This window comes from Megalobrama amblycephala, linkage group LG2, assembly GCF_018812025.1.
Source record: "Megalobrama amblycephala isolate DHTTF-2021 linkage group LG2, ASM1881202v1, whole genome shotgun sequence".
In the NCBI taxonomy this organism is placed as follows: Eukaryota; Metazoa; Chordata; class Actinopteri; order Cypriniformes; family Xenocyprididae; genus Megalobrama; species Megalobrama amblycephala.
Genome location: NC_063045.1, coordinates 57810661 through 57837960, shown reverse-complemented (window position 1 = coordinate 57837960; position 27300 = coordinate 57810661). Strand labels below are relative to the sequence as shown.

At 36.4% G+C, this 27300-nt stretch overlaps 2 protein-coding genes and 1 long non-coding RNA gene across 5 annotated transcripts; 2 read left to right on the top strand and 1 right to left on the bottom strand.

Moving 5' to 3' along the window:
- The first annotated feature begins 2492 nt into the window (after positions 1–2492).
- On the top strand, positions 2493–7799 carry LOC125262424 (RING finger protein 122-like). Its single transcript, XM_048181184.1, has 6 exons — positions 2493–2761; positions 3055–3205; positions 4691–4736; positions 7173–7214; positions 7288–7370; positions 7500–7799. Exons 2-6 carry the CDS (start codon positions 3096–3098, stop codon positions 7615–7617), a joined length of 399 nt encoding a protein of 132 aa, XP_048037141.1. The 5' UTR covers positions 2493–2761; positions 3055–3095; the 3' UTR covers positions 7618–7799.
- A 2759-nt stretch (positions 7800–10558) lies between these two features.
- LOC125262420 lies at positions 10559–20420 on the top strand. 3 transcript variants are annotated; one of them, XR_007183557.1, is made up of 5 exons: positions 10559–10985; positions 18024–18083; positions 18710–18827; positions 18925–19004; positions 19933–20420. It is a non-coding gene; the product is annotated as an uncharacterized LOC125262420 (long non-coding RNA). The 3 variants fall into 3 exon arrangements; XR_007183558.1 differs by lacking the exon at positions 10559–10985 and adding an exon at positions 13619–14399; XR_007183559.1 differs by lacking the exon at positions 10559–10985 and adding an exon at positions 15616–15678.
- On the bottom strand, positions 11516–26906 carry LOC125262418 (peptidyl-prolyl cis-trans isomerase-like). Its single transcript, XM_048181181.1, has 5 exons — positions 26755–26906; positions 12187–12217; positions 11988–12073; positions 11741–11913; positions 11516–11655 (listed from the first exon to the last, which is right to left on the bottom strand). The coding sequence occupies exons 1-5, from the start codon at positions 26821–26823 to the stop codon at positions 11523–11525; spliced, it is 492 nt and encodes a 163-aa protein (XP_048037138.1). The 5' UTR covers positions 26824–26906; the 3' UTR covers positions 11516–11522.
- Between the last annotated feature and the right edge of the window lie 394 nt (positions 26907–27300).

Sequence of the window (27300 nt, the reverse complement as noted above, 5' to 3'; positions counted from 1 at the left end):
TATAAATTATATAAAAATATAAATAAATACAAATACTTGTAAATATTTCTCAAATATATATACATGAATGTGTTTGTATTTATATATACATAATAATTACACACAGTACTCAGACATATATTATGCAAACTCAAACTTTTAGTTTGTATGCGATTAAGCGCGATTATTTGTTTGACAGCATTTCGCTGAAAGGGATTTTTTTTTTTAAGTCTTTGTTAAAGCATTATAGGCCATGAACCAAGCTAAAAGCTAATCAGCTATGAGGTTAATCATAACATTATAAACTTTAATTTGAAGCAAAAAAGCATTTGAAAATCAAACAAAAATACAAAGATACATACAAGATCGTGTACTTAATGACATTACTGAGGGGAAAGAACTAATCCCATGAAGCATTGCAAAATGTAAAATCGAATTATAAGCTACTCATTTAAAATGTTGACTATAAAAACAATATATTTTAAGTTTATTGCAAAATATGCACATAAATACAAATATTTTAGTATTTTGAGAGCATATAGGGAGAACAACCACTGATCTATCAATGACATTGACTTCGCAGTGCTTAGATTGTTTTAAGAATAAGTTGAAATAGTGCGGGCTGACGACTAAAGCAGAGCAAATACCACTGATTAACAACCTCGGATCTCACTTTAGTAGGTCTATCTTTAAAGGTTTATAAGTTATTGATCAAAATCCATTTCCCTATGGAGAAAATTAATGGAGTTTTTACTTCCGGAACCCGACTGTTTCATGAGAAACAGCCATATGTATTGGTGATTTATTTTATGGCACTTAAAAACAAAAATGTAGCCCAGAAATATGCCACTATTTTATGTCATATTGAGAAGAATAAAAAGCTTTGTGTAAACTAGTTTATTTATTTGTTTTTTATGCTTGATGGAGATAAATGCAGGATTGTGGGAATGAACTCAAGACTCAAAGTGAAAAACTGAATTAAGATTCTAGTCCACACTGGACCTATATAAGCAGCACCTCCTGATATTGCTGAGTTACCTGTAGATGCGTTCCTGGGTTAACATATTTTGTTGATCCTGGAACAACATTCTAGTCTGAAAATTTAGTCTTAACTCTATTCCTACCCCTAAACCTAACCCTACCCATAAGTTATCCCAAAAATCAGAGGGAAATGATAGATGAATAACACTGATGTAGAAGCAACAATTCATGATTTTAAGCCTAAACTTGACATAATCTGTAAACTTGTCCCTCAAATCTGATTGATTTGAATGTTGTTCCATGTCAACAAAAAATGTTGACCCAGGAACATGTTGAACCCATAATGCATATAAGCATTAACATTAAAACATTATAGCGCCTCCATGTGGCCAATTCATTCATGTAGTGCATTTAAGACACCTTGCAAATGTTTTGAATTTCATGATGATGAAATGTTCACAAGGAAAATGACTAGTGAAATATGAACTTTGTCCTTACGGTCCCTTTGAAGGTTGACTGGAGAATTTCGAAGGCATGTTGTCTGAATGTTGCACTGTGGTGTTGTTTAACCTTTGTTAAAGTCTTGTTTGTCAGAGAGCAGGGCTGAATTTTCACACAGAATCACTGAATGTTTAGGGCTGTTTGTCTGTGAATATGGGAGCTGGTGTTGAAGCATAGAGAACTAAAGCAATCAATTATTTGAAAATGTTTGAAAAGAAACTACAAATGGACTAATAAACAGACATACTTACAATTATAGAATAAATGAATCAATTATGTAGTTAAAAAGGAATACAATAATATATTAAAACAAAACATTTCTACCATCATCCTGGCACATTTGACATATTATTTTTGACATAAGATTTGTTGTGCATTAAGTCCATTTTCCATTTTTTTAATCCCAACACCATAGTTGAGTGCTCTGGTTAATGAGAAATGGAACAAAACTGAAAATTGGCAATGGTTTGAATTTAATAACCCTTCATAACTGTCTTAAAGTCATGCAATGAGCAGGAAAACTCTCCCAGCTTGTCTTAAATATTAAATGAATCTTCAGTGTCTAATGTCAGACGTGTTAGCAGGGTGTGAACAAATAACCATCTGAGTCAGTCAGCATGAGCAGCGCCCAGGATACAAACACTTAAAAGCCTTTGTCCCAAATTTGCCATTAACCTAATAATATTTCTGTCTAAACATGCCTCCTGCATTTTCTTCTGGCTTATTACTACAAAGCCATTTTTAGATAACTTAGAAATGTAGATTTTGCAGAGTTTGGAAAACACAATTAGGAGACTTTGGCTGTGAACTAAACATTTTTACTTAAAATAAATTACTTGGGATGAGAAATGTTTATGATGAATGTTTTAAATATTTTAAGAGCTATTCATGCAACTTTTTATGTACTCTCGAGGTGTTTAGATAGACTAATATAATTAAAAATACTATATTATTACTACATTTTATATGAATGCAATTTGATTTGATGAATATGGGGAATTTTTAAAGAAGTGAATCACTGAATCATCTGATATTTGGGCTCCACCCCCTGAATTACAGGCGGGGTTTATTGTTTTCTCGCGCATGTGGATATTTATGTCTGTCTGCGGTCCGTTACATTGTTTGATCTCCGTGTTCCAGACGGAATATTATTTTATTAACATTTACAGACTCTCGATACTGTAGATGTGCCTAAAGTGTCAGTGATTTTTTTGAGTCATTTGGAGGTTGGCGCGTGAGAACCAACAAATCTGAGTATGAAGAATGAACACTGAAAACACCTCGGAGCCTGTTTATAATGGTGAGATTATTATTATTATTATTATTTTAAATTATTTAATCACATTGTAAATGTTTTTTTTTTCCTACTTTAGGCTATCTTTCAGATCAATAGATTTAAAAAATAAATAAATAAATAAATAAAATAAAACTGTAAAAACTATTTTTAAAAATCGATTTAAAGATCTTTACAGCCTTTCCAATCATTTCTGTTTTTAAAATTGACTATATTGGTTTAACCTCGTATTGTTATATCGCACAAAACAATCACTTAGGCTTCCCGTAAATGATATGAACTGTCCTGACTTTTTTCAGGGCTTCTCCATCTTCAGGAAATGACTGATATTTAAAGCACCATGCCTCCAGTGACCTCTCAGGAACTCCCTCTCAACATCTATGTGGTCATCTTTGGCACTGGGATATTTATCTTTGTCTTAAGCTTGATATTCTGCTGCTTCTTTATAAGGTAAGTGTTACTGTAGTATATCATTTAATGGTTTGTCAGGACTGTTAGCTCGGATTATGCGGATCTGGGATCATGTTTACAGAAGTGTAGTTTGTCGCTGGACTTCATCAGGGCTCTCCTGTAAATAACTGCTGTGACAGAATGACAGAAAGGACTTCCTGTGGCCTCACGCGCTTCCGAACTCGAACAATTCAGCACTAGATTGTATCTCCACGCTTTTTGTTCAAGATGCTATTTTTGACCAAAGGCTTTTGGCTAATGTTATGTCAAACACAGAGAGATGAAAACCTTCCCAGGCTAAATTTGTGTGGTTTAGAAACATACAACATACTACACAGCACAACCATTGCTTGTTACTGCCAAACTGATGTCTAGATAGAGACATAGATAGACACACACACACACACACACTATATGTGTGTGTGTATATATATATATATATATATATATATATATATATATATATATATATACAAATTAATATATTATTTATTAATTTTATAATTATTGTTCAATATAAGTATTTTAATTGAAATATACAATTTGTATACATATTTTTTATATTTAAATAAAAATATTTAATAGTATAAAACAATGATATGACATCCAAAGTATGTAAGGTAGTACAACTAGATCTCTTTTATTGAATCCAGAGGTTCTAATTATATTTTGCTACATATAAAGGCATTTTAAAGATTTTGAAGTGTCAAAAGGTCATTCGCTTTAACCGTCCAAAGGCCAATACAGCCATTTCATTTGTGATTAAAATATCTTAAAATGTAATAAATGTATATATTTTTTATTCTGGAATGATTTTATAACATCATATATTAACATAGTGCAAAATGGTATTAAAATTATGTGTAGAAGTCGTTGCTTTGTTATGAGAAAGTGTGTCCGGAAAAATGAATTTTATTGATGTCATTCGGAGTAACCAGTATAAAGGGACCATTTTGGATCAAGTCATGCGTTCAATATCACGTGACAGGATGTGACATCATTCAGACTCCTGCACAGGACCACATGGTCATAAATCAAAGTAACTGACTCTCTCTTAACTATTTGAAAAATTCATGTTTTCACTTGCTCATACACATGTCCTGAAACATTAGGTCATTCGGTACAACTATAAAACATGGAATATGTTGTAATATTTAAAAAAAACTTGTACTAAATATAAAATGTTTGATTGTCCTGATATCTAGCTAGCTAACTAGCTAGATATCAGCCTGTTAGCAATTTTTGAAAATATTGTCATTCGGTATAACCAAAAGTGTCATTCAGCAAAACCGAAATTTTGGTTAAACCGAATGACTTTTTTGGTGACAAATTTTGTCCATCTTGTAAAAAATAAAAAAAGCAGTGTTAATTGATTATAAGAACCACATAATCTCATTGTTAACACTTAAACAAAATGAATTATATCTCCATTATGTTTTTGTTTTTTTTACACTTTTAAAAACCTTATGCATTTTCTCTTTGCAGTAAATTGAGACATCAGGCTCGGAATGTGAGAGCCGGATACAAGATGGTGAGTGTGTGATGTGAGGTTATATCATAAATTATAACATCAAAAAGTATTTGATACTTACGTCACACTTAAAAATGTCTGTACCTGGGTGTCTCAGATACTGCAGGGTTTTTCTCTTTGCTAATATCACTCTTCTTCATGTTTGAAGTCTCAGTGTGTTTGATCAGCTGGTGTTTTGGTGATTTTCAGTAGCTGTATGAAGTCAGTTCTCCTCAGGCTCACACAGCTGTTCTGTCCGAGGAACCACAGCTGGAGAGAATCACATTAATCGTCTATTTTTTTTTTTTAAGGGGGGCGTTTACACGATACCATTTTCAACTAAAAACTGAAGACTTTTTATGCATTTTGGCTATTCATTTATGGGTTTCAAAGGGTACATTTACACAACAACGGTGTAAAAAATAACAGAAACGTTTTTTCTTTTTATAGATGTCAAAACGTTCCCCGTTCACACGGATAAGTGAAAACGACTAAAAATGTTGTATCATGCATGCCAGGTCAGTAGTTGGCAATGTCACACTACTCACCTACGTACATAGGCCTTATTTTCGACAGCGACTATTTGCACTAAGTGACAATAGCAGCATTTTCTTGGCGATATGCAATTTACACTAGGTGAAAATAGCGATACATTCTATTTACACCATGTAAATCAGTTATTTGCAATAAGAGTAAATAGTACTTAGATGCTATCTATACTTTATATTGGCAGATACTATTTGCACCTCAATAATTTTGTACATTAAGATGATGCAATAATATCATAGTGCAAATGATTATATTTATTAAAAGTATTAAATGGATGCTACCTTATTGGGAGAATGAAAAAAACTCTAACCCTACCCAATAAACACTTTTAATATTATTAAACACTCGTTCGCAGTTTATTTTCACTTTTAGAATGTTATTTTAATTTTTTGGGAAAAAAAATGTGTGCTCTGCAAAAGGTGGATTCGATCGCGTTAAAAACCGGGTTTAGGGGCCTTGCTCACTACCGCTGCGTCACTGAAGATGTTAAATTCTGTGCGTCTTTTTTAAAACTTGAGTGTCCCGACCAGACATTGGTGGGCGGAGATAGTGTAAATGACGTTTGCCAACAAGGGACGCTATTTAAATTGACACTCCGTTATTTTACAGAGCACTCGCGCAAAACCTGCATGCCAATAGACTAAACCTTGTCTGGCTATCACCAGACCAAGCTCAATTTAAAATTGAACATTGGTCTGGAGAGTCTGCTATGTATTTTCTACTGCACAAGAGGCGTGATCAACGAGCATTATTCACGCAATTGGATAGTCCTTCAACCAATCAGATCAACGATCCGGGTGATGTACTTTGCAGCGGGGCTAGCTGGTAAATTAGGCTTTTACCAAAGCCGGTCAGTAGTAAGGCAAACACATCCTTCTTTTTTATGAATTGTTCCAGGGCAAGTCTCTGTTCTTCCCTTTGAAATCTTTTAAAACAGCATCAACAGCAGCATCAACTGGTTGCTGCGCTTCGGTGGCCGCCATGTTCAATGTAAACAAAAAGCTGCTTGCCGTCGCTTCGTCATCGTGTTATACCCGCCAATAGCGAGCAAGAAATGAATGTACAGGTTTCCAGACTGTGTTGCCGGGCGAAATCAAATCGCCGGCAGATCAGGCTGGGTTCACCCAGTCTAGACTAAACCTGTAATATGCATGAACCTGTTTTCAAAAGATTGTGTATTCAAGCCCCAAAAACGGTGTCGTGTAAACAGCCCCAAAATGCAAGTTTTTGAAAACAATACCGTTATCATCTCCGTGTAAACAACAAAAACGTGAATTTGTGAAAACAAAGCGACGTCTTGCGCATTTGTATTTCACGTTCAGTCTATAGGTGTGTAGTGCTTCTTTACAAAGTGACATCGCCAACTACTGGCCTGGCAGCATAATACAGCTTTTTTTAGTCGTTTTCGTGGATCCATGTCAACGGGGATCGTTTTGACAACATTGTCGTCTGTATGTGAAAAATGCAAATGAAAAACTTTTCTGTTTTTAGTACATCATTGTCGTGTCAGTGCACCCTAAGATCCAGAATTCTCTCTTGCGCAAACATGCTGAAATTGAAAAGAAATGTGTGAAAATACCGCACACAATTATTTGGATTATATACAATTCTCATGGTCTTGGAAAATCTGGATATGAGGGAATTTTAAAAGGTTTCTAGACTTGGAAAAGTCATGGAATTGATCTTAAATCATCACCTTATTCATCATCCACTCTATAGCCTACTTTTTGACCTCATTTACAAACTTCTCTTTGTCAAATGTATTCTTTGTGCTGTTTCAAATACATGACACTTGCTGTTATTTTTTTATTTGATGCAATGACATTCAGACATTTTTAAGTGTCTAAATACTTTTTGTTGCACTATCATTTAAAACAAAAGACGAATGTTCTATGTTTTACATTACAGGTCGTATTTAAAGATGAAACAACACGGTTACACACACATGGGGTAAAAACTTTTCTGTCTTTGACTATTTGGGAAGTTTTGAAACTCTTCTGACTTTCCCTCTCGTGTTTCTCAGTTAACATGTGCCGTCTGTTTGGAGGACTTCAGGACAAAAGATGAGCTTGGAGTGTTACCATGCCAACACTCCTTTCACAAAAGGTAAATCCCTCTGCTGCCTTTTATCATGTTAATGCCATTGAAGAAAAGAGGCTCAACACAGCCTGGGCCTCCGAACTGTAACAGCCAGACTAGTTTCAGGATAGCGGTTCAGATGTTTTGTCTTACCAGGTGTTTGGTGAAGTGGCTGGAGGTGAGATGTTCATGTCCCATGTGTAACGACAACCCCATCAGCGCTGCTTTGGGACAAACGCACAGCCCGGGAAACTTGCTGGATGAGTTGCTTTAAGCCTCCCTTTCTGCCAAACACCTGGTTACGGACACTTCCAGTGCTATACGGACAACATTTTTACCTAGAAATCTCATAGAGTTCAAGCGAATAGCACTGCTGTTGTAAAACATAATGTTTTTGTATATGTGGTTAAAAAATGTTTGCAGAATGTTTACACAATAAATATTGTGAGTTTCTTTCTTTGGTGTCCTGTATTAACATGGAAAATTAGGTATTTGCTTAAAGTTGGAGGGACATAAATACAAAGCTAATTTGAAATCAAATATATTTTAATACTTTGCATATTGCTGGGCCTATGCAGTTCATAGTAATTTAAATAGGTTACATTTTAACAATTCATAGTTGGACTTTATGGAGCATCGAAACTTTCTGTTTCGAATCAGTCATGTGATTTCAATAAACAAGGCTTCGTTACGTCATAACTGTTTCGAAATAGAATGGTGCAGGTATGACGTCACTTTGTCGGGTGACATGTTAAGCATCACACTGGTTTTGTCGACAAAATCCCAACAGGATTTTTCCATATGCTCTGTGATCAACAAATATTATGATACTTAGACGTTTTGCCCATCCAGATCATTTTCACAGAACACTACTTTTATGAATTTTGAAGCCTAAATGCAGTCGCCAGAAGTCCCACAAGTTGAACTTCCACACCAATAAAGTTTCTTACAAAAAATTTTTTTATATATATATATATATAATATATATTCAAATGCGACCTCCGAAATGTGAGGCGCGAATCTGTGAAGCCATGATTAATGCGGATTCACTGATATCGCCCCCAGCGGCGAATCATTGAACAAGTGTATGTCTATTACTACGATGGTCTACCTACCTGATCCCTGATGATGAGTTCTATACATTTGCAGACGTTTTAATGACGTTATTATTTAATTAAAAGGAAAAATAGTAGTTATCTGTTTAGCTGACCCATCCATAGAACAAACAAAACAAGCCGTGAAAATTGATAAAAGAATGCATATTATACAGACACTTAATATTTAATTGTATGAGATTAGTTAACTGCATCTGATAGACTATACTTTCAATAAAACATTTGCAATGGATCTGTAAAAGCTGTTTTATGCATGTTTGTCTTGAGTTTTGTTGGCATATCACTTTGACCAGTGGTGATTTGAACGCTTCGAAACAGTGAATCATTTTGCGAAGCAATTGGTTCAATTGATTCGAAACTTTGAAAAGCTTCGTTTCTCCCATCAGTACTGGTGTTCATGTACACTTAAAAGCAAAACCATTCTTTTTATTTTATCATGATTACAATATTGAGAGCTTTTATTACTGTTTATATATATATATATATATATATATATATATATATATGTATAAAACAGTAATAAAAGCTCTCAATATTGTAATCATGATAAAATTAAAAAAAATTGAAAAGCTTCGTTTCTCCCATCACTACAGTAAGGAAATTAATTTTCCTTAAAAGCAAAAGCATTTTTTTATTTTAGCATCATTGCAATACTGAAATGGCTTTTATTACCGTTTTAGATATTTATATATATACATTTCAATGTTTTAGTGATTGTGTCTTTTGTTTATACAGTTATATTTCTTATATTTATTAATTAATTAGTTTATTTTTTTGCTGTTATTTTAGTATGCCAATGAAAATATAAAAAATTAAACATTCAAGTAAAGAGTTTTTATTTTTATTTTTATGAATTTAGTTTTAACCACTTCACTAGTAAAGTGAACAGGGCACCACCTGCTGGTCAAAAGACAGAACTGCAGCAGCACGCTGCCATTTTGGAACCAAAACAGACTTCAATGGGCTCCTTATGAATGAATGACTTCTATGCTTCTATATTACATGAACATAACAGCACAATGAGAAATGAAATATATCACGTTTCCTTAGGAACAAATTATCTGAGCTGTCAAGGAAAGAAAGAAATACAAAAATCTGTTGAAAGGAATCTTGATCCATCTTTAATCCATGTTTAACAAATTATGTCATGGGGACCATCAGAATACATAAAACAGGACCATGACACATGAATTAGCATCTCATTCAGGAATGGCAATAAAAAAAAAGTAGTGGTGGGCATAGATTAATTTTTTTAAATCTAGATTAATCTCACTGTAATCTTGGAATTAATCTAGATTAAAATGGCTCATTTAAATTCTGCCGAAGACATTCAAAATATGTGAGCTACCCAAATAATGACAAAGTAATCCGCCATTTTGTCCAACAAAGCAGTCAGGAGTTAAAAGATTAACCTCGGTGGAGTTAAACTTTAAAATTGTGTATATTGACATCTTTTTTGCAAAGGGTCAATAGGTTGTTTGCAATCACGTGGTTCTGGTGACGCGCGAAATTCCGGTGGAGGGCAAGCAGTGAACATTAGAATGGAAGAGATGGGGAAAAGTCCTTACTTTGCTGGTTTAGAAAGGTATAAACAGAAAATCACAACATATGTTGGACCCGATCCTTATGCTATGAAGAGGAGCGACTTTTCCGCTGAATTAAAAGACTTTCCTGCCATCGAGGAGACAGATATAGAGGATGTGAAGCTGCATCCTCACGCCGTGTTCAGTTCTAGTCTGGGTTTGTTTATAGTAGTGATGGCGAGATGAAGCCTCATGAAGCATTGAAGCTTTTCAGCCAAGTGGTTCACAAAAGGGTTCATTTCTCGAGGCTTCATTTGCTCACAATACCACCTGGTGGTCAAAGAGTGTAAAACAAGTAGAAACATATACAGATGACCTGATGTGATCTGTGATACACTGTATTTTGCGGCAGTTATGGCTTAGAAATAACGGTGAAGAAAAAAATCAATTTCCACAAAGACTTATATATTTATTTGAATGTAATGTGTATTTTCTGGTTGTATATAATTATTGTATAACATAACTATGTAATAAACATATTGGTTTTTAAATGAATGGGGCTATCAAATGTGTGTAAACAAATTCTTTGGTCATAACAGGCAGGAGGGGCGATATATTCTAAAACCACAAATTCTGAGGGGATCCCATGGTTTATATATCTGTCAAAATGTCGCGTCAAGATTTGAACCGCATCCAGTCGAACCATACGAACCAGTCAGGCAGAAGCGAGGCTTCGAACGTCATCAGTGACGTCACTGCTTCGATACGCGCTTCACTGAAAGCTTCCGGGATTTCTCGACACACGCTCCGAAGCCTCGGCACAGACCGTAACATCACTAGTTTATATCGCTCTGCCTTTCTACTAGTGAAGTTAGAGCAGTATTTAGATTTTCTGTCGTGATTGTGAAAAATGTCGCCATTGTAGGTCATTTATGCTGAGTCGGGAATTGTAATAGGAACTCACGATAGCATGAAGAATGTGAATATTTAACCAAGTCAAAAAGGTAAGCAAGTATCCATATTCATTTACGTTAAGTATCAGCAGACGCAAAACACTATAAAAGGCGACAACTTTTAAAATTAAAAAACGAAATAAGTTATAAAAAAACGGTAGGCTATAAGTTATGTAAACGATATAAACACCTTATGGGTTCTAGATTTCATCGATTTGAGCAACCATAAACGACGCAAAACATGCGAATTTTGAGTTTTTGATAGGATTCCCATATAGAAACATCACTCCCTGCCCTCCAGACTCATTCGCGCTGCTGCTGTGACGTCATGTGCAAACAACCTATTCGGCTAGGTATACATCCGCGCTAAAATATCAAGGTGAAAGTCATCATAGCTTGCGTAGTATAGACCCAGCTCCCAACCCAACTTTGAGAATAGATTAATGGCGATATTTTTTTTTTTCGCCCGATAAGAGTCTCACGTTACGTCACGTCAAGTAACGCCGATAACGGCCCACCACTAAAAAAAATAAATCTATATAGTAAGGAATGTGCATGGTTGGGATGGGAAGGTGTTGCAAGCAAAAATTAAAGTTGGCCACAATCAGCGATCTTGATCTTGGCAGAGCACTTCCCGCTGCTGCTTCCTCTGGACATGATAAGGTCCACCACTTCCATTCCATATATCACTTTCCCGAACACAACTTGTTTGCCATCAAGCCTGTTCATGGAGAAATCATACATGGGCACTAACATCACCAAATGTAAATACAAATTAAAAATAAAATTTTAAAAAAGCAGTTTACAAAGCGGCATCAGCAGTGCAGATGAAGAACTGGGATCCGTTGGTGTTCGGTCCAGAGTTGACCATGGACAGGATTCCCTTCCCTCCATGCTTCAGGGTGAAGTTCTCATCCGCAAACTTTTCGCCGTAGATGGACTTTCCGCCAGTTCCGTTATGGTTGGTGAAGTCGCCACCCTGCATGACAAAAGCATGACATCAGCGTGATGTCAACCACAACATCCTATGACATCACGGGCTTCAGAGCTTACCTGGCACAACCCTGGCATGACGCGGTGAAATCCGGAGCCCTTGTAGCCAAAACCCTTCTCGCCAGTGCACAAAGCACGGAAGTTCTCTGTGTGGATATTGAGATATTAAAATATAATGAGAAAGAGAATGTCTACACATTATTATTATTATTATTATTATTATTTATAAGAAACAAATTTAATATGGAAAAAGGCTTACCAGCAGTTTTGGGAACAACATCAGCTCTCAGCTATTTAAATAGAAGAGAGGAAAATAAGAAATAGAAATTAAGCTGCTTATATGCAAAGTATGTGTGTAAACATCACTGGGTGTTATCAAATATTTAAAAAAAAATTGCATCTCACTTGCTAATAATGTGCGTTCTATACATATTATATTTAAGTACATGTAATGTATAAAAAACCAATATAACTTCTTTCCATGTTTTGTCTGCATTTCTTAAAGGGATAGTTCACCCAAAAATTTAAATTCATTTACTCGCCCTCAAGTTGTTCCAAATCTGTATAAATTTCTTTGTTCTGTTGAATACAAAAGACGATATTTTGAAAAGTTTGTAACCAGGCCACTCTGGGGCACCATTGACTTCCATAGTAGGAAAAAACTACTATGGAAGTCAATGGTGCCCCAAAACTGTTCAGTTTAACACATTCTTCAAAATATCTTCCTTTGTGTTCAACAGAACAAAGAAAATTATATAGATTTGGAACAACTTGAGGGCGAGTAAATGACAATTTTTTTTTTCAGTGAACTATCCCTCCCTCCTATTACCCTCAAAATCCAGCAACATTTTTTCTACACAGCAAAATTTCCAGAGTTGTTTTTATGGTGTTAATTTTCCAGTGTTGAAAAGTGTTGATTCTGGTGTTGATTTCAAGGACATCAACACTTATAGTGTAAACCAGTGTTCAGAGTCAGTGTTATTTCAGCGAGTTGACTAATTGACACTGGAGATGAGCTGATCCTATTTCCGGTCGTTGCACATTATTTCCGTTTGGATTAATGACGGACGAGCACGAGGAGCGGATAGTGCTTGAAGGGGTGGATTCTGGAATCCACTGCCGCTTCAATATATATCTTTTAAGTTATTAATCAACATTTATATTTCTGTTAAAATATTTGAATGACTTCTTCAATGTATGTTAAAGCATCTATTTTCCTCTGTACCTCTCACTGAGAGAAAAGAACATGTTATCAGTATGTTTTGGGGAAAGTTTCCTGCTGAGAGCAGAGCTCAGATCAACTTCAGCCTTGAAGAAGCTGTGAATCATGCGTATCTGTGTATGTGCGCTAAGAGTTTTGTGCAGGTCCCTTTGTACTGGACAACTGCCATTCTGCTGGAGACCAGCAGACACCATGTCATGACCCCAAAAGGACATCCGGTACCTAGGGTCCCCCTCGTCATCACCGTGACGAAGGGAGATATGCTTCTTACTATCTGTCCACGTGTGGAAAATTTCTAATCTTGTCTATTTTTCTTAGCCAATCAGAATCATTCAGCCTGAAGTAATGACGTAGTTAGTTGACTCTGTTAGAGTATAATTGTTGTGGAAATGTGAATGTACGCAGAGCGGCCTACGAACTCCTTGTGAGACTTGAAGCTGGCTTCTGCCGATGAAACTGCAAACTATTCTTCATTAAATTTTTCTTCAATTTATTAATTTTTTTAAACTTTGACTCCGGGTCTTTATTCAACATATCTGGTCTCAAGGGTCCTAAACTGTTTATCCCCAACAATTTTATGGTGGAGAATGCGGGCAATCATTCTTCGGTGGCATCCCTGGCTAAACAACAAACAAGGTAGGAAGCTGTTTTATTATTTGGTTAGGGCTGTCTGAGTGGAAGAGATTGGGGCAGGAGAGCGGCAGAGCTTCACTCAGACGTGAGTGAGGAGTACCATAGAACCGGATTTGGAGGCCGGGGAGGTACACTAATTATACTAGCTTTATGATATTGATGATCATTGAATTTGGTAGTATAAGAAGTCGCTGAAGCCACGTGACGGCAGGCAGCGCATCGGACGCACTCCAATACAGGGACACAAAGTGATTAAAACACTGCGTGGCGTACAGAGGTACCCCTACAGGGAGTGTAAGGCACTGGATTTAGAAGCTCCAGTGGCACCGTGAACCTAACTCTGTCTCTTCCACATCAGATAGGGGTACCCCGAACTTAGTGATTCAAACAGTTAATAAAACCATTAGTTAATTACAAAATAAAAATTAAATAGAGATAGGGTTTCTTGTTTGCCTGGGATGCATCTAGAACGATTCCGAGAAAAGTAAAAAAATATTTTTGTGACCCTAATTGGATTGGCACAGTATGTAACTGTGATTTTGGAGTATACTTTGCAGTTTCATCAAGCAGAAGCCAAAGCTGTGTTGTTTAAAGATCGCCGCCTCCATCTCTTTCAGGTGAGTATTAACTATGACTAAAATATGGCCGACAAATTGAGTAACTTGATCAGTAACTTGATCAGTCCTGATACAGATAATGAGGTAGAAGAGAGTAAACGCTGTAAGCAGCTCTGCTCTGAAGCCCTCACTTCAAAGACATTGGCAGAGATTATTGAGAAAATGGTTAGTCAGGGTTTTGATTCTGATTGGAAAGTTAAACAACAACTTGACTGGCTACAAACAAAGAAAGAACCAGAAAAATTCACATTTTTAGCTGTTTGTGCTTATTCACATATTTTTAAAATGGTCAGGGTGCCATTAACCCCTGATGGAAAAATCCCAGAAGTAACTGAGGGATGGTTCAATTTGATTACCCAATGGGATAAAGATGACAAGGAGTGTTTTATTTGTGGTGAGAAGGGCCATCTCGCCCGTAATTGTAAAAATCCACCTAAAAGGTGTAGACAGTGTGGGAAACTTGGCCATATTGCAAAATATTGTAAACAAAAGAAAGAAAAGAAAGAAACAAAAAAAGAGACTTCCACTCTGTCTGAGAGCTTGTGAAATTGAGAAAGAACAAGAGATAACAATAAGGTCAAAAGATTGTAGTCTTAAGGAATTCCTTTTGAAGGGAAATCTATAATAATAAGTTTTATATTGAATGGACAAATGGTTAATCTAAAATTACTGAAAATAAATCTAAAACGTGAGTTAAAAAAAATATATAAAAAGTAAATAGAGGTTGAAAATGGGGATGATTGGATCTTCTTAAAGGCAGGGTAGGCAAAAAATTGTTCCAAATTTGTTTAAACTTTCTATATATATCAATGCATAATTAAAATGTAAGTACTCTGATAAAAAGAGTATAAAAATCGAGTGACTCTAGACCGTTTAATCTGTATTAAACACAGCTCATTATTTCCATCCGGGACGAAACATAGGATTGGCTTAGGCGACTGTCACTCTCTCGCAACCATGGCAACCACCCTTTTGCCACACATGACCTGCCCACTTGCGCGCGCATGTTTGATTTGGGGAATTCAAGAGGCATGGATCCTAGGAATACCAAAACAATGGCAGAGAAACAGCAAGCAAAATTCACAGTACGTGAAGGCAAACCAGGCAAAAAAGGAAGACAGTAACAGCACAAGAAAAGGCAATGAACAAAAAGACTTTGGATAAACAAAGAAATAAAATCGCGAGTTAATATCGGCGTGGCTTTCCAGCGATGGCGAGAACTGAGGGAACTCAAGGGGCTGAAAAGTGACTCCTTGATGGCTTTATTTCTGCTGGACAGGTAAATCTTTCTTTTTGTTTTTTGATCATACATATTTTTTTGTTTATTTTTTCATGAAGCATGTGTCATTAGCACACGTAGCTGCGTAATATAGCTAACATAACATTACTTAGCGAGCCGTAGTAGAGACGATAAATAATCTATAGGCCTAGCTCAAGATGATAGCTATAGTGTTGAATTGTGCATAATTTTGCTTTAGATAACTAAATACATGTTTAACAGATAGTAGGCCTAACGTTACTCCGCATCTAGGAACTTTTCTTAGAACTATATTTACCCTCTGTCTAACTCTTTTACCATGTTCACCTGTAAGTTTACCTGCACGTTTTTTTTCGCCTTTGTTTTGTTCTTATATTCTCTACCTATGTTTACTGATGTCTTTATCTTGTATCTGTGTGTGTCGTACACACTTTGTTGTATGTGTGTGTTATTATTTTGTGTCTGCAATGCAGTTGTGAGTTGATATTTGAGTGTATGTTACTCTGTTTATCTGTAGAACAACGTATATGTTATGAATCTTAGACGAAATTCATCTTCATCACAGTGTAAATGATGGTAATGGAAAAACGTGTATCATGAAACCTGTTTTTAGCTTTGCCTTATAGATAACTAGCTCGTTAGCGAATCAAAAAATATATATTTTAAACTTTACCAATATCAATATGCTAGCTTGATAGTGAGTACTAAAATCTTGTTTGTTTATCTTCATAATTATAAAGTTATTTTTATTACATGTGATTCTGACATGATGTCACTACATGCACTGTGCTCCTTCCTCTCCACTCGTCTCAGGTAAATAATGCGTCTTCCAGCTCAGTGGTCGGAGTCGCGCGTTCATGCGTTTTGGGGGCGTGGCTTTGGAAGGAGCCCAGAAGGGAGGGGGTGGAGTGAATGGAAATAATGAGCTGTCTTTAAAACAGTCGTGAGAGGTCTACAGACACTCGATTTTTATACTTTCTTTTTCAGAGTACTTACATTTTAATTATGTATTGATATATAAATAAAGTTTAAACAAATTTTGAAAAAAAGTTTTTTATACATTTTTTTACCTACTCTGCCTTTAAAGGTCATTTTCATTTTATGGAGAAATATTTGAACAGTCTCAAGTATGTTTTCTTGTGATGAGCACATCACTACTGTGAATGTAAATAACTAAATGATGTGGGACCTCTAAGTTCTAAATATTTGTTTTTTTATGGTCAAAGTGACCGAAGGTTTAAATGGCAAAAATGAGACTACCAGTGTCACAGAGACTCAACCAGGGGTGCATTTCCCAAAGCGAACTATGGTCGTAAGTTCCGTCGTTACCAATAGAGTTCAATGGGACTTACGACCATAGTTCACCAACGATGCTTTCGGGAAACGCACCCCTGATCGGAAGTTTGTAATGTCTAAGTTCCCTGATATATGGGTGAAAGACAAATATGAAAATAATGCTTATTTGAAAATAAATGCCAATTCTGACAAAGTCTTAAGCTGGGCCAGAGTTACAAGAAATAGGTAAAGTTTGATGTTAAAAGTTATAAAAAGACAGTGTACCAGTCCTGAAATCCTCAGAGTCTCTCTCTCATTCAAAGTCAGCTAAAAGCTGCTATCTGAGCTTGTGTCATAAGTGATAACAAGCTATTTATAGTGAAGAAAAGTGTCTCCGCTGAAAATCATGGACACAGAGATGTTGAAAGAAATGATTGCCATAAAGAGGTAAAATGGTATTACACCGGTAATCTTGAATTTGAACGCCTGTACGCGCTGTGCACTATGGCTGTGCATGACAGGAGTGTGATCAGCGCGCACACGAGCTTGATTGACACTGCAAAGACACTCCTCCTGACTCTGATTGGTTGGTTCTTACCGGGAGCGGTGTATTTCTGCAAATGGCAATAGGACCACTGGGAGGAGCCAGAGGAGCTTGATTTTTTCACAGATTATCTGTCTCATATTCTACTGTCAGAACATAATGACAGGTTTAACAAATATGTAAAAAATACATTTTTACAGAAGTTACCTACTGCAGCTTTAAAACAATACTTGCCTATTTTGATCGACTGTGAAAAATGTTGTAAGTTGTCAATCGTTGGTTGTCAATATCATGTCGCTGCTTAAAATTCGCAAACATTAATTTATTGCACATTTATTGAATTTATCAGAAGTCCGAATGTGCGAATATAAAACCAACTTTACCCAAGTAACCAGAGATGTGTCTAACGTGCGCGCTTCATTTGCAATCGTTTGTTTGCAATCTCACTTTAATAAATAATTTGTGAGATGACAAATTGAGCTTCTGACTGCATCTGTTCGCTGGACCTTATTTAAAATTAACTATTTGCATTTTTCTTGACCAACAGCTGTTGTCATGCCGGTGAAAGTTCAATATCATGGTGCATTCCAAGATTTTCTAAATGAAGGTAAGTGCTGTGGCTTTGACAATAACTAATTAAAGCCAGTCATATAGCAACTGTGCTTAAAGTCCACAGGGCTTGTTTCAAGCTTTTGCTATTATTTATGACAATTAAAAAAAAGACAGACACTGATGTGGTAGAGGACACACATTAAAGTCATCAAAATTTAAACTTAAGGGCCCGGTTTCACAGACAGGACTTAGACTAAGCCAGGATTAGGCCTTAGTTCAATTAGGGTATTTAAGTAGTTTTTATAAATGTACCCTAGAAAAAAACATTACTGGTGTGCATCTTGAGACAAAACAATGGCTCTAACATATTTTAAGATATGTCAGTGCAAGTTCCCTTCGGTTAAAGCAGCTCAAACATGCATTTTAGTCTAGGACTAGCTTAAGCCTTGTCTGTGAAACCGGGGGAAGATGTCTGGTGGTAATCCTGATGGTATTTGGTATTTGAAAATATTGTGGAAGAAATGTGAATTGAATGGTAAATATTAATTCTGTAATGTTTTAACACTTCAGACATTCTTTTAAGGTCTCCATAATATAGTGTAAATGTTTTATCTTTAGCCCTGTATGAATTAAGACATTTATAGATGTGAAACATTAAATTGTTTTGCTTTTCTCTCTTAGTCACACACAAGATCCTCGACCTCCAGCACATGTACGCATTCTTTGTCTGACCATCAGCAGCGCAAAACCAGCAAACAAAGGCCAGTGACAGATTTGGCATAGATGTGATGGCAAACAGGTATGCATATTGTTTTTCACAATTAATTTGTCTGTAATAATTACCTTCCATGATTTTACTAGTCTCAAGTTGTAACCCGTAATGTTGTCGTGTTTAGATTGTCCATGACGCCCTGAAAAAATAATCCAGTGACGAGAAAGAAGACTACGATAAGACAGACTTTTGCACTTCCATAAGGTAAAACTCACAATACTGTTGCAATGTCATTGTGAACTTTGAAATTATGGTTGTAAATACCATAACGCAGTGGTTTTCCGTCGTGGTCCTGGGGACCCACAATTCAATTCATGGAACTCCTTGCAAATGAGCTGATGATCTGAATCAGGTGTTCAATAAGGACATAAAAATCTGTGGAGTGCAGCTTTTTTAATTTTTATTAAGGGGTTAATTTACTGAAATATAATTTGTGCTTGCCCTCATGACATTCCTAACCCTTAAGACTTTTGATCATCTTCAAAACACAAATGTAGTTATTTCAATAATCTGATTTGTCGATTCATTGACGGTATACAAATACCACTGTGATGCTTCAAAAAGTTCATAAAGAGATCATAAAACTAATCCAAATGAATTAAGTTGTTCCGTATTTTCTGAAGAGACTTGCATAATGTAAACATTTCACCGTCTTTTTATTTACATATAAACATTTATAAACACAAACAGATCGGATATGGTAAACGGGAATTCACACACGAGTTTATTCTCGGTGTTATGTAGCATCGTTTGAGCTTCCACAAGAACTATTTGTGCTGATTGTAAATAAAAACCTAAAATCAATCTCTTCATCATATAAGGTGGCCGTGTCTCTTCAGAAAATTTGGACTAAAGTGCTAAACTTCGTATGGATTAGTTTTACAATCCCTTTATGAACTTTTTGTAGCATCAAAGTGGTAGCTGCGTGGACTCTGTGGGTGGACAAATCTTTAAGTATTTTCACTTGTATTTAAAAGATGAACAAAAGTCTTATGGGAGTGGAAGAACATTATTTTGGGTGAACTATCCTTTAAAGCACAATTCTCATCAAACAATACTATGCATTCATCTTTGCAAATATTTTATCTTTTTCCATCTCGTTTAATGTAATTTTTGTTTTTGCTGTTTACAGTCCTGCACCAGTATTGAAGGCCATCTCAGTCGGAGGGAGGACCACCAGCCATTCCTACTGGTATTGAGAAGGATCAAGGCCAGGACTGACAAATTCTTAGTGGTTGAAGAAGCACCTCATCTCTTCTGAAGGAACCAGCTCCTTGAGTGCTATCGAACTTTAAGTCTACTGTTTCTACCTGCTATGTAGGTCCTTTTATCTTTATCTACCCGCTACACTCAACAACACTACTGTTGGTCTTACCAGTGAGTCTCCCAAAGTAAAGGAATTGCATGGGAAGCATTGACAAACTTTTGACAAATTTTTTTTCGGAGCATCATGTATTTAAAGTACAGATATTGGAAGTAGAGAGTATGTTTAACCGCTAACATTTTGAAGTTTTACAGGTCTTTTGACCTGCAGAGTTCACATGGGTGAATTTGATGATGAATTTGTTTCAACTGTTATGTCTAAGACGTGTCATTGTTGAAAATAAACGTTCAAACTGATACAACGTATTGGCTGTTATTTAATGCACACATTGTGTTTTTAGTTCAGCTGAATACAGATTACATTTAATGACAAATCAGGGTTTGTATGAGCACAATATTAGTGTGGAATGAACTCTCTTGGTGTTGACGCATCTAGTGTAGTTTTAACACTAGCAGTGTAAATGAGGGGGGGGAACACCAATAATTGTGTTAATTATGAACACTTACAGTGTTGTTTTAACTCCATACAAGTGTTAAAAAAGTAACTCTATTTAAAGTGTTAGTTTAACTCTATTTAGTGTGGACCTATATAAACCCTGAAAAAGTGTTAATTTTGGCACTTTGAGTGTGAATTCAACACTTTAAAATTTGCTGTGTACACTGGGGTCAATTTGACCCCAGCAATTAAAAACCTCCAGAATATGATTTTATTTTCAAAGGTTTATGTATCAGGTACTTTATGTTTCTTCATTGACTACTCATATAGCTCTTTAAATAAAACCACAAAAATGGAAAAAAAAAAAAAAAAGGCATATTCATATATTAATGGCTTTATTTTATTATATTACATACTATTAAGATTCCCACCTCCCCCTACACTACTATGATGTAATACTACAGGTATGGTTATGAAAGGTTAGGGCCCCAAAGCAGATGAAAGTTGTTTGAAGATTATAAAATTGCATTTTATAATGATCTAAGTATAGTATAATATAATATAATATAATATAATATAATAATATTTGCCATCAAGGGTAATAACATGCAGTATTGGGGTCAATTTGACCCTCCCTTGGGACCGCCCCACTCATGGGTGGTCTCAGGATGCTTCACTGTTGGCATGACACAGGACTCATCATAGCGTTCACCTTTTAATTCCCTGGACTAATCATTTTCCAGATGTCCCAAACAGTCGGACGGGGGCTTCGTCAGAAAAAATAACTTCTTTCAGTCTTCTGCTGTCCAATCCTTGCTGTACTTGCTGTACAGAATTCTAGTCTGTCCTTGATGTTTTTCTTGGAGAAAAGTGGCTTCTTTGCTGCCCTTCTTCACCAAGCCACTGTCCAAAAGTCTTGACCTCACTGTGCCTACAGATGCACACCTGCTGCCAATATTGAGCTCTGCACATGGTTCAGGATTGACTCGTCAGGAGGTGGTCATCCTGCCGCTTGCTGGACACTCTGGGATGTTCTGAAGTTCTTGATGATCCAGAAAATGGTTCTTTCAGATGCTTTGCATCAAAATGGCCTCACATGCAAAGAAATTGCTGCAAAGCGATGATGGGTACATGTCTTTCTTTAGAGGTAACCATTGAAGACGCAAGAACACAATGACTAGAAGCACTTTTTCACTTTTTTTTTTTTTTTTTTTTTTTTGCCAATGAAGCATTTACTGTATGTACTGTAAATACTGTATGTAAAATGCATCTGGTCAACACCACAACTGAAGCAGCAAACTTTTAACAAATAGTTCATCTAATGAGGGTTTCTGCGACTACAACCCACTGCTACTTTACCCTATCATTCAAGTGGGGGGCGGGACCATTATAAATTGCCTTTTTTGAAAGGTAATGTACCTCCTTGTGGTTGAGAGACAACAGAAGAGAAAACACTAAGAATTTCATTTTGAGCAGGATGTCTCAAAATTAGGATTCTCCTCATCTATGTTTTTGTGAGAATTAAGACAGTGATGACAGTGTTTCTCGCAATACTTCAGGTATGGTTGTAATAGATTAGAGCCCTAAAGCAGATGAAAGTTGATTGTAGATTATAAAATTGCATTTTATAATGACCTCACTGTTTTCCAAAACAAATATGTGTAAAATTTTTATATTTCTAATATGTTTTATACAGATAAATGAGCCTGGGGTCAAATTGATCCCAAGGATCACCGATGTGTATAGGACTGTGTACAGGACACTGAAAATATGTCATTGTGACAAATTTATGTTTACCTAGTTGTCCCCATTAAAAGTCATCAAATATGAAGCCAAAAAAAAAAAATGTAAACCATATTTTTAGAGGCGTTAAACATTGCGTGGTGTCAAATAGACCCCAAAGATAATAAGAGGGATAACCTTTCTTTAATGCAAAATTTTGAGATGAGAGACAACCATGAAAATCATAGCAAATCAAATACTGAGACAAACATTATCTAAATAATATTACATAGAGTATATCTGCGTCGTGATAAGCAAATAAAGGATTAAAGGCTTTGCAGTTTTGTAATTTCTATTACTTATTTCTATTTTAAAATTAGGTAACAGTCATTTTTAGACCATAACTTTTAGAACACAACAATAGCGGGAAAAAGACGTTTAAGATGAGAGCAGGTTAGAATTCCATGACTTCCGCGTTTCTCTGGCAACATTGACAAGAACGCGCGAGACACGTTTACTGATACTGCATAGAGTGTGTTTATTGACATTTCTGCAGTACCATTTATCAAAACGTATGGGAATCGTTTATTAGTCAAGTCTGAGCACATTTTAAAGAGTCATTATAATAATTAAATGTAAATATTCAGTTCTGGTGAACAAGTTTTGCTAGACAGCATTCACCCCTGCTTTTCAAAATGACATCTTGGGTTTTGAAAAAAATGGTGAAAATGGCGTCTGTATTGGGGGGGAAAAACGCGTGCAGCTGCGCAGACTGCGTCTTTAACAGGCTCCTGCACACATAGACATAAAAGGGGGCTTAAGCCCCCTGCCCTTTTTCTTCCTCAAGAGAAAGTGCCCTTTTTTTCTGGGGTGCTTTTTTTTATTTTAATAAATGAATAAATATTCCTGTTTGCGCACAGCTTCCCTGTCAAAAATATATTTACTGAATAAAATAATAATAATAATAATAATAATAAATACTATATATCAGGTTGGCTTTGTCGAGTTCAGTTGCCCTCCCTCTGCGACACGCCATTCATTCCCGCACATCTCGCGTTTGCTGCTGGCTGTTTGGCGATGAGATGCGAAAAAAAAAAGCCCTAGATGGATCCATCCCGTGCATTCCTTTCAGGTAGCCTATGTATGTTCACAGACATGTGAAATTTGAGAAACTATTTTAAAACTATTTAAGGGTGAGTTTACGCAGCGTTAATAGCAACGCATCTGCCTGATTTGATACTAATGTAATTTATGTCATATTATAATTTCAATTATTTTAATGTCCTATGCATTGCGTTTTGAACCATGGTAATGATATCTGTAGGGCTGTCAATACCAGAAGAGGAGCATCCATGAACCGCATAATTAGACAGTTTTCTAAGGATGCATGATTTATTAAAACTATTTAAAAATCATAATACAGCATTACATAATGTTATTCCTAAATCTATGCTTACACAGGAGATTACATCGATATAAGTGGCTGTAGAATTTCTATCAAAAGAAAAAAAGTGGCCAAATATTATTTAACTAATAATATTTATTTTTACTTTTGGTGGTTGGCTTTGATTGTGGATTTGGTCGTGCTGTGCTGTGAAACGACAAATATCAGCAGGCTTTTGGTGCCTTCTGCAGGCATTAGTTATAATATATAATGTATTTATAACATTTCAGGGGAAGAAACTCTTGATGTGTTTAAATATGCAGATTAGCTTGTTTTGGTTAATTTAGAAGAAATCTACAGATGCAAACAGACGGATGGTAGTAGGCTTAAAACAAAGACCATCTAAATGTGTAGGGTTAAGGTTAAGTTTTCTTTCCATTAGAGTGAAAGAAATGGAAGCAAAAATGGACCAAAATCTTAAAATTGTCCACATGAAAGAAGTATTCCAATAACACCAAAAGAATTAAATGATTTATTGATTTGTGTAAAATAAATAAATTATTAGTGAAACTATGTCCCTCTTCTTGGTGCGGTCATTTATTCTAAATATATAGCTTCTTGAAAATAGTAGCAGAAAACATGCACATTGTGGCATCATTTCCTTTGCTGTCGTCTGCTCTTGTGATAAACCTAGTCAGTACTAAAGAAGAACATGGTCTCTGTGTGAACTGATTATTTTGTAGAAATCAAGAATAAAACAATTGCGTCAGTGTGAGGGAATTAAAATAAATTAGTAAGGAAGTCAGAGTTGTCTAAATATATTTAAGGGTTTATTATTTTATTAAATAAATAATTATAAGTGCCATTTTTTCCACTTGAGCCCCTGCCCCCCAAAATATCTGTGCACGTCCCTGGCCTGTAATCATCGAAAACTCCGTCATGTGCGCTCTGCTTTCAGTCTCCTGTCAATGACAGCAGCACAGCTCATTTTCTGCTGTTCTTAGAAGTCATAAGCATCAGAATGACGAACTGCGTTAAGGCCCCAGTATACTTCAAACGAAGTTCTTTTTCGTTCTTCGTTTAGGAGTAAAACGAAGTTGGAAATGCCTGACCAGCGTTATACTGTAAACGATCATCTGACGCCGCCCACACTGCTGGGATCGACGCAGACATCCCAAGTCTCCCGGAAGTTCCGGGAGTCTCCCGCATATTGATAGCGGCTCCCTGATGCCCGCAAATTAGTTAAAATCTCCCGGAATCTAGAGCGAGCGAGCAAGAGCGCGCATAGAGACTGTGTTTCAAACCAGCGCGCGCACGCCAGAGAGGGAGAGGGAGCGAGAGAGAGACCTTGCGCGTGTGTGTGTGTGTGTGTGTGTGTGTGTGTGTGTGTGTGTGTGTGTGTGTGTGTGTGCGAAGCGCATGTATGACAGAGAGCATCCCGAATGGCCTTTTTCGGCAAATCAACCAATCAATTATCAGTGAGGTGAGTTGACAAGTTTCATTTCATGTGCATATTATGGTGCGTTCAAGTCCTCCTGGGAAGTTCGTATTTACGAGGTGGGAAGTCGTGTGTACGACGGTAGGTGCGTTCAAGTCACTTTCGTCGGAGTATGATGGCGGTGTGCCTTCCTAAATTAATTACACAAAATAACAACACTTCTGCATCTAGAAAATGTAGAGCAAAGAATGTGCATTAGCTGTATGTTGCTTTTTTAAGTGTTTTAATTAATTTATGAAGCCATTGTAAACTTTTTTGTTACATATTACATTTTTACATTGTGATGCTAGCGTATTTTTTGCTGGTAATCATCTTACTTCGTTGTAAATAGAAAAGCCTGACAATGTTACTGCTAAATACCTGTAAGTATTGTGGTATTTCACTATGTTTCTGACTGGCACGCCCCCAACTCGTACAGATCGGAGCTTAAAGAAAATTACGATACCTCCCTGAAATGACTTTTTGCAGGTTGGGATGTCTGTCGACGGTTAGATGAATATGTAAATATGTGCTGTACACTTTCTTCTCAGTAACAAAATAAACACAACAAAAATGAGAAAACAGCAAGCATTTATTATTAAGCATAAGAAAAGCATCTGATCATAACAACATCGGTATGTTAATGAGCTCTGCAAATGAGCACTCCAGTCACCTCAGGTCTTCATATAGCACTTTATTCAATAGATTGCTTAAAATCAAGCAGTTTTACAGTATCAAACATGAAAAACAATGTTAGTGCCTCATTTCATCAGAAGCACAACTTCATTTTGTACTATCGCATGGGCTCCAACTTCGTCCCGCCTCTTTGCCCATTTTCAGTTATCCGTGAGTGACGTGCGGTCACGTGCAGCTAAGATGGCCGCGGCCTCATTTACTTTTACTGTCTATGGTCAAAACTGCTGTTCAGAACTCTATGGGTGACGTCACGGACACTACGTCCATATTTTTTTACAGTCTATGGTTTATTGTCATGCCTTCAGCTCCACTAATGCTCAAAAATCTGTTTTTATAACAGTTAAAGCTCTTTTCATGTAGACGTGATGTTGTATTGTGTCATGTTTATCAAAATAAAACGGATAAAAAAAACAAAGACCCAACTACATTGTTATTTAAATAACATACGCTTATGTTGAACTTTATTCTTGTAAAAACAGACGCTGTAAGCAGTACATAATGTTTTGAATGAAAAGGTCTCTGAAACATCAGTGTATTAGTCAAATATTGCATTTATTTCACTTCAGCTGTGATAAAGTATGCAAACCGATGCAAACGCAGAGCGAGCGTCACTACGAGAAGCAGAAAGTGTCCGACTTCACGTCTCCGTTTTCAGCTCCTCCCCGCCTGCACGCGGCTAATCTCGCCGATCGGTTGCATCCAGCCGCAGCCGATGTCGAACACACCTATTGTTGCAGTTTGGCGAGGGGAAAAAACTGCTTCCCCGTCCGCCCATCTCAAGATGCTGAAACACTCGATCAGATTACACACATTTTATAAAAAAAAAAAAAATTACGGAAAAAATTCGTTAGATTTAAAGACGGTGTGATGTGAACGCACATGAACCACCGCAATCCAGACACTTTTTGTGACCTACCTCCATTACAATCCTCCCGGCATTATCTCCATCGATGGTGATGTCAAAAAAAACTCTGGGGTTGGCCATGATGAAAAAAACTATTTGTATTAGAAGCTGATCACCGAATGAATCCTACAAAATGCTGCAGCTCATCGGTAAGTAGGATATGTGCGAAAACGGGTTATATAGAAGCAGCCAGCAAACCCTTTTTTCAATTGGAACCTATGAAGCCATGGAACCGCTGAGTGACGTGCGCGTTAGCCAATTAGAAGCGGCGCGGATGAATTAGCGCTCAGAAGGAGTGCGTTTGATTCAGTGCCAGGGGCGGACTGGGACAAAAAGTCAGCCCTGGCACTGTAACCACACCAGCCCACATTACCACACCCACGGACACGCGCATTCCCAGGTGAAAAAAGTACACTTCCATAATGTACTTAAAGTGCTCTATTTTCACCAATAATTTTGTACTTTAATATACGAAAAATTCTTCTTTAGTACTTCTTAATATAATGTTAAGAACATCTTAGTGTACTCAACTGTGCTATTTTGAGACACTAGTTACCA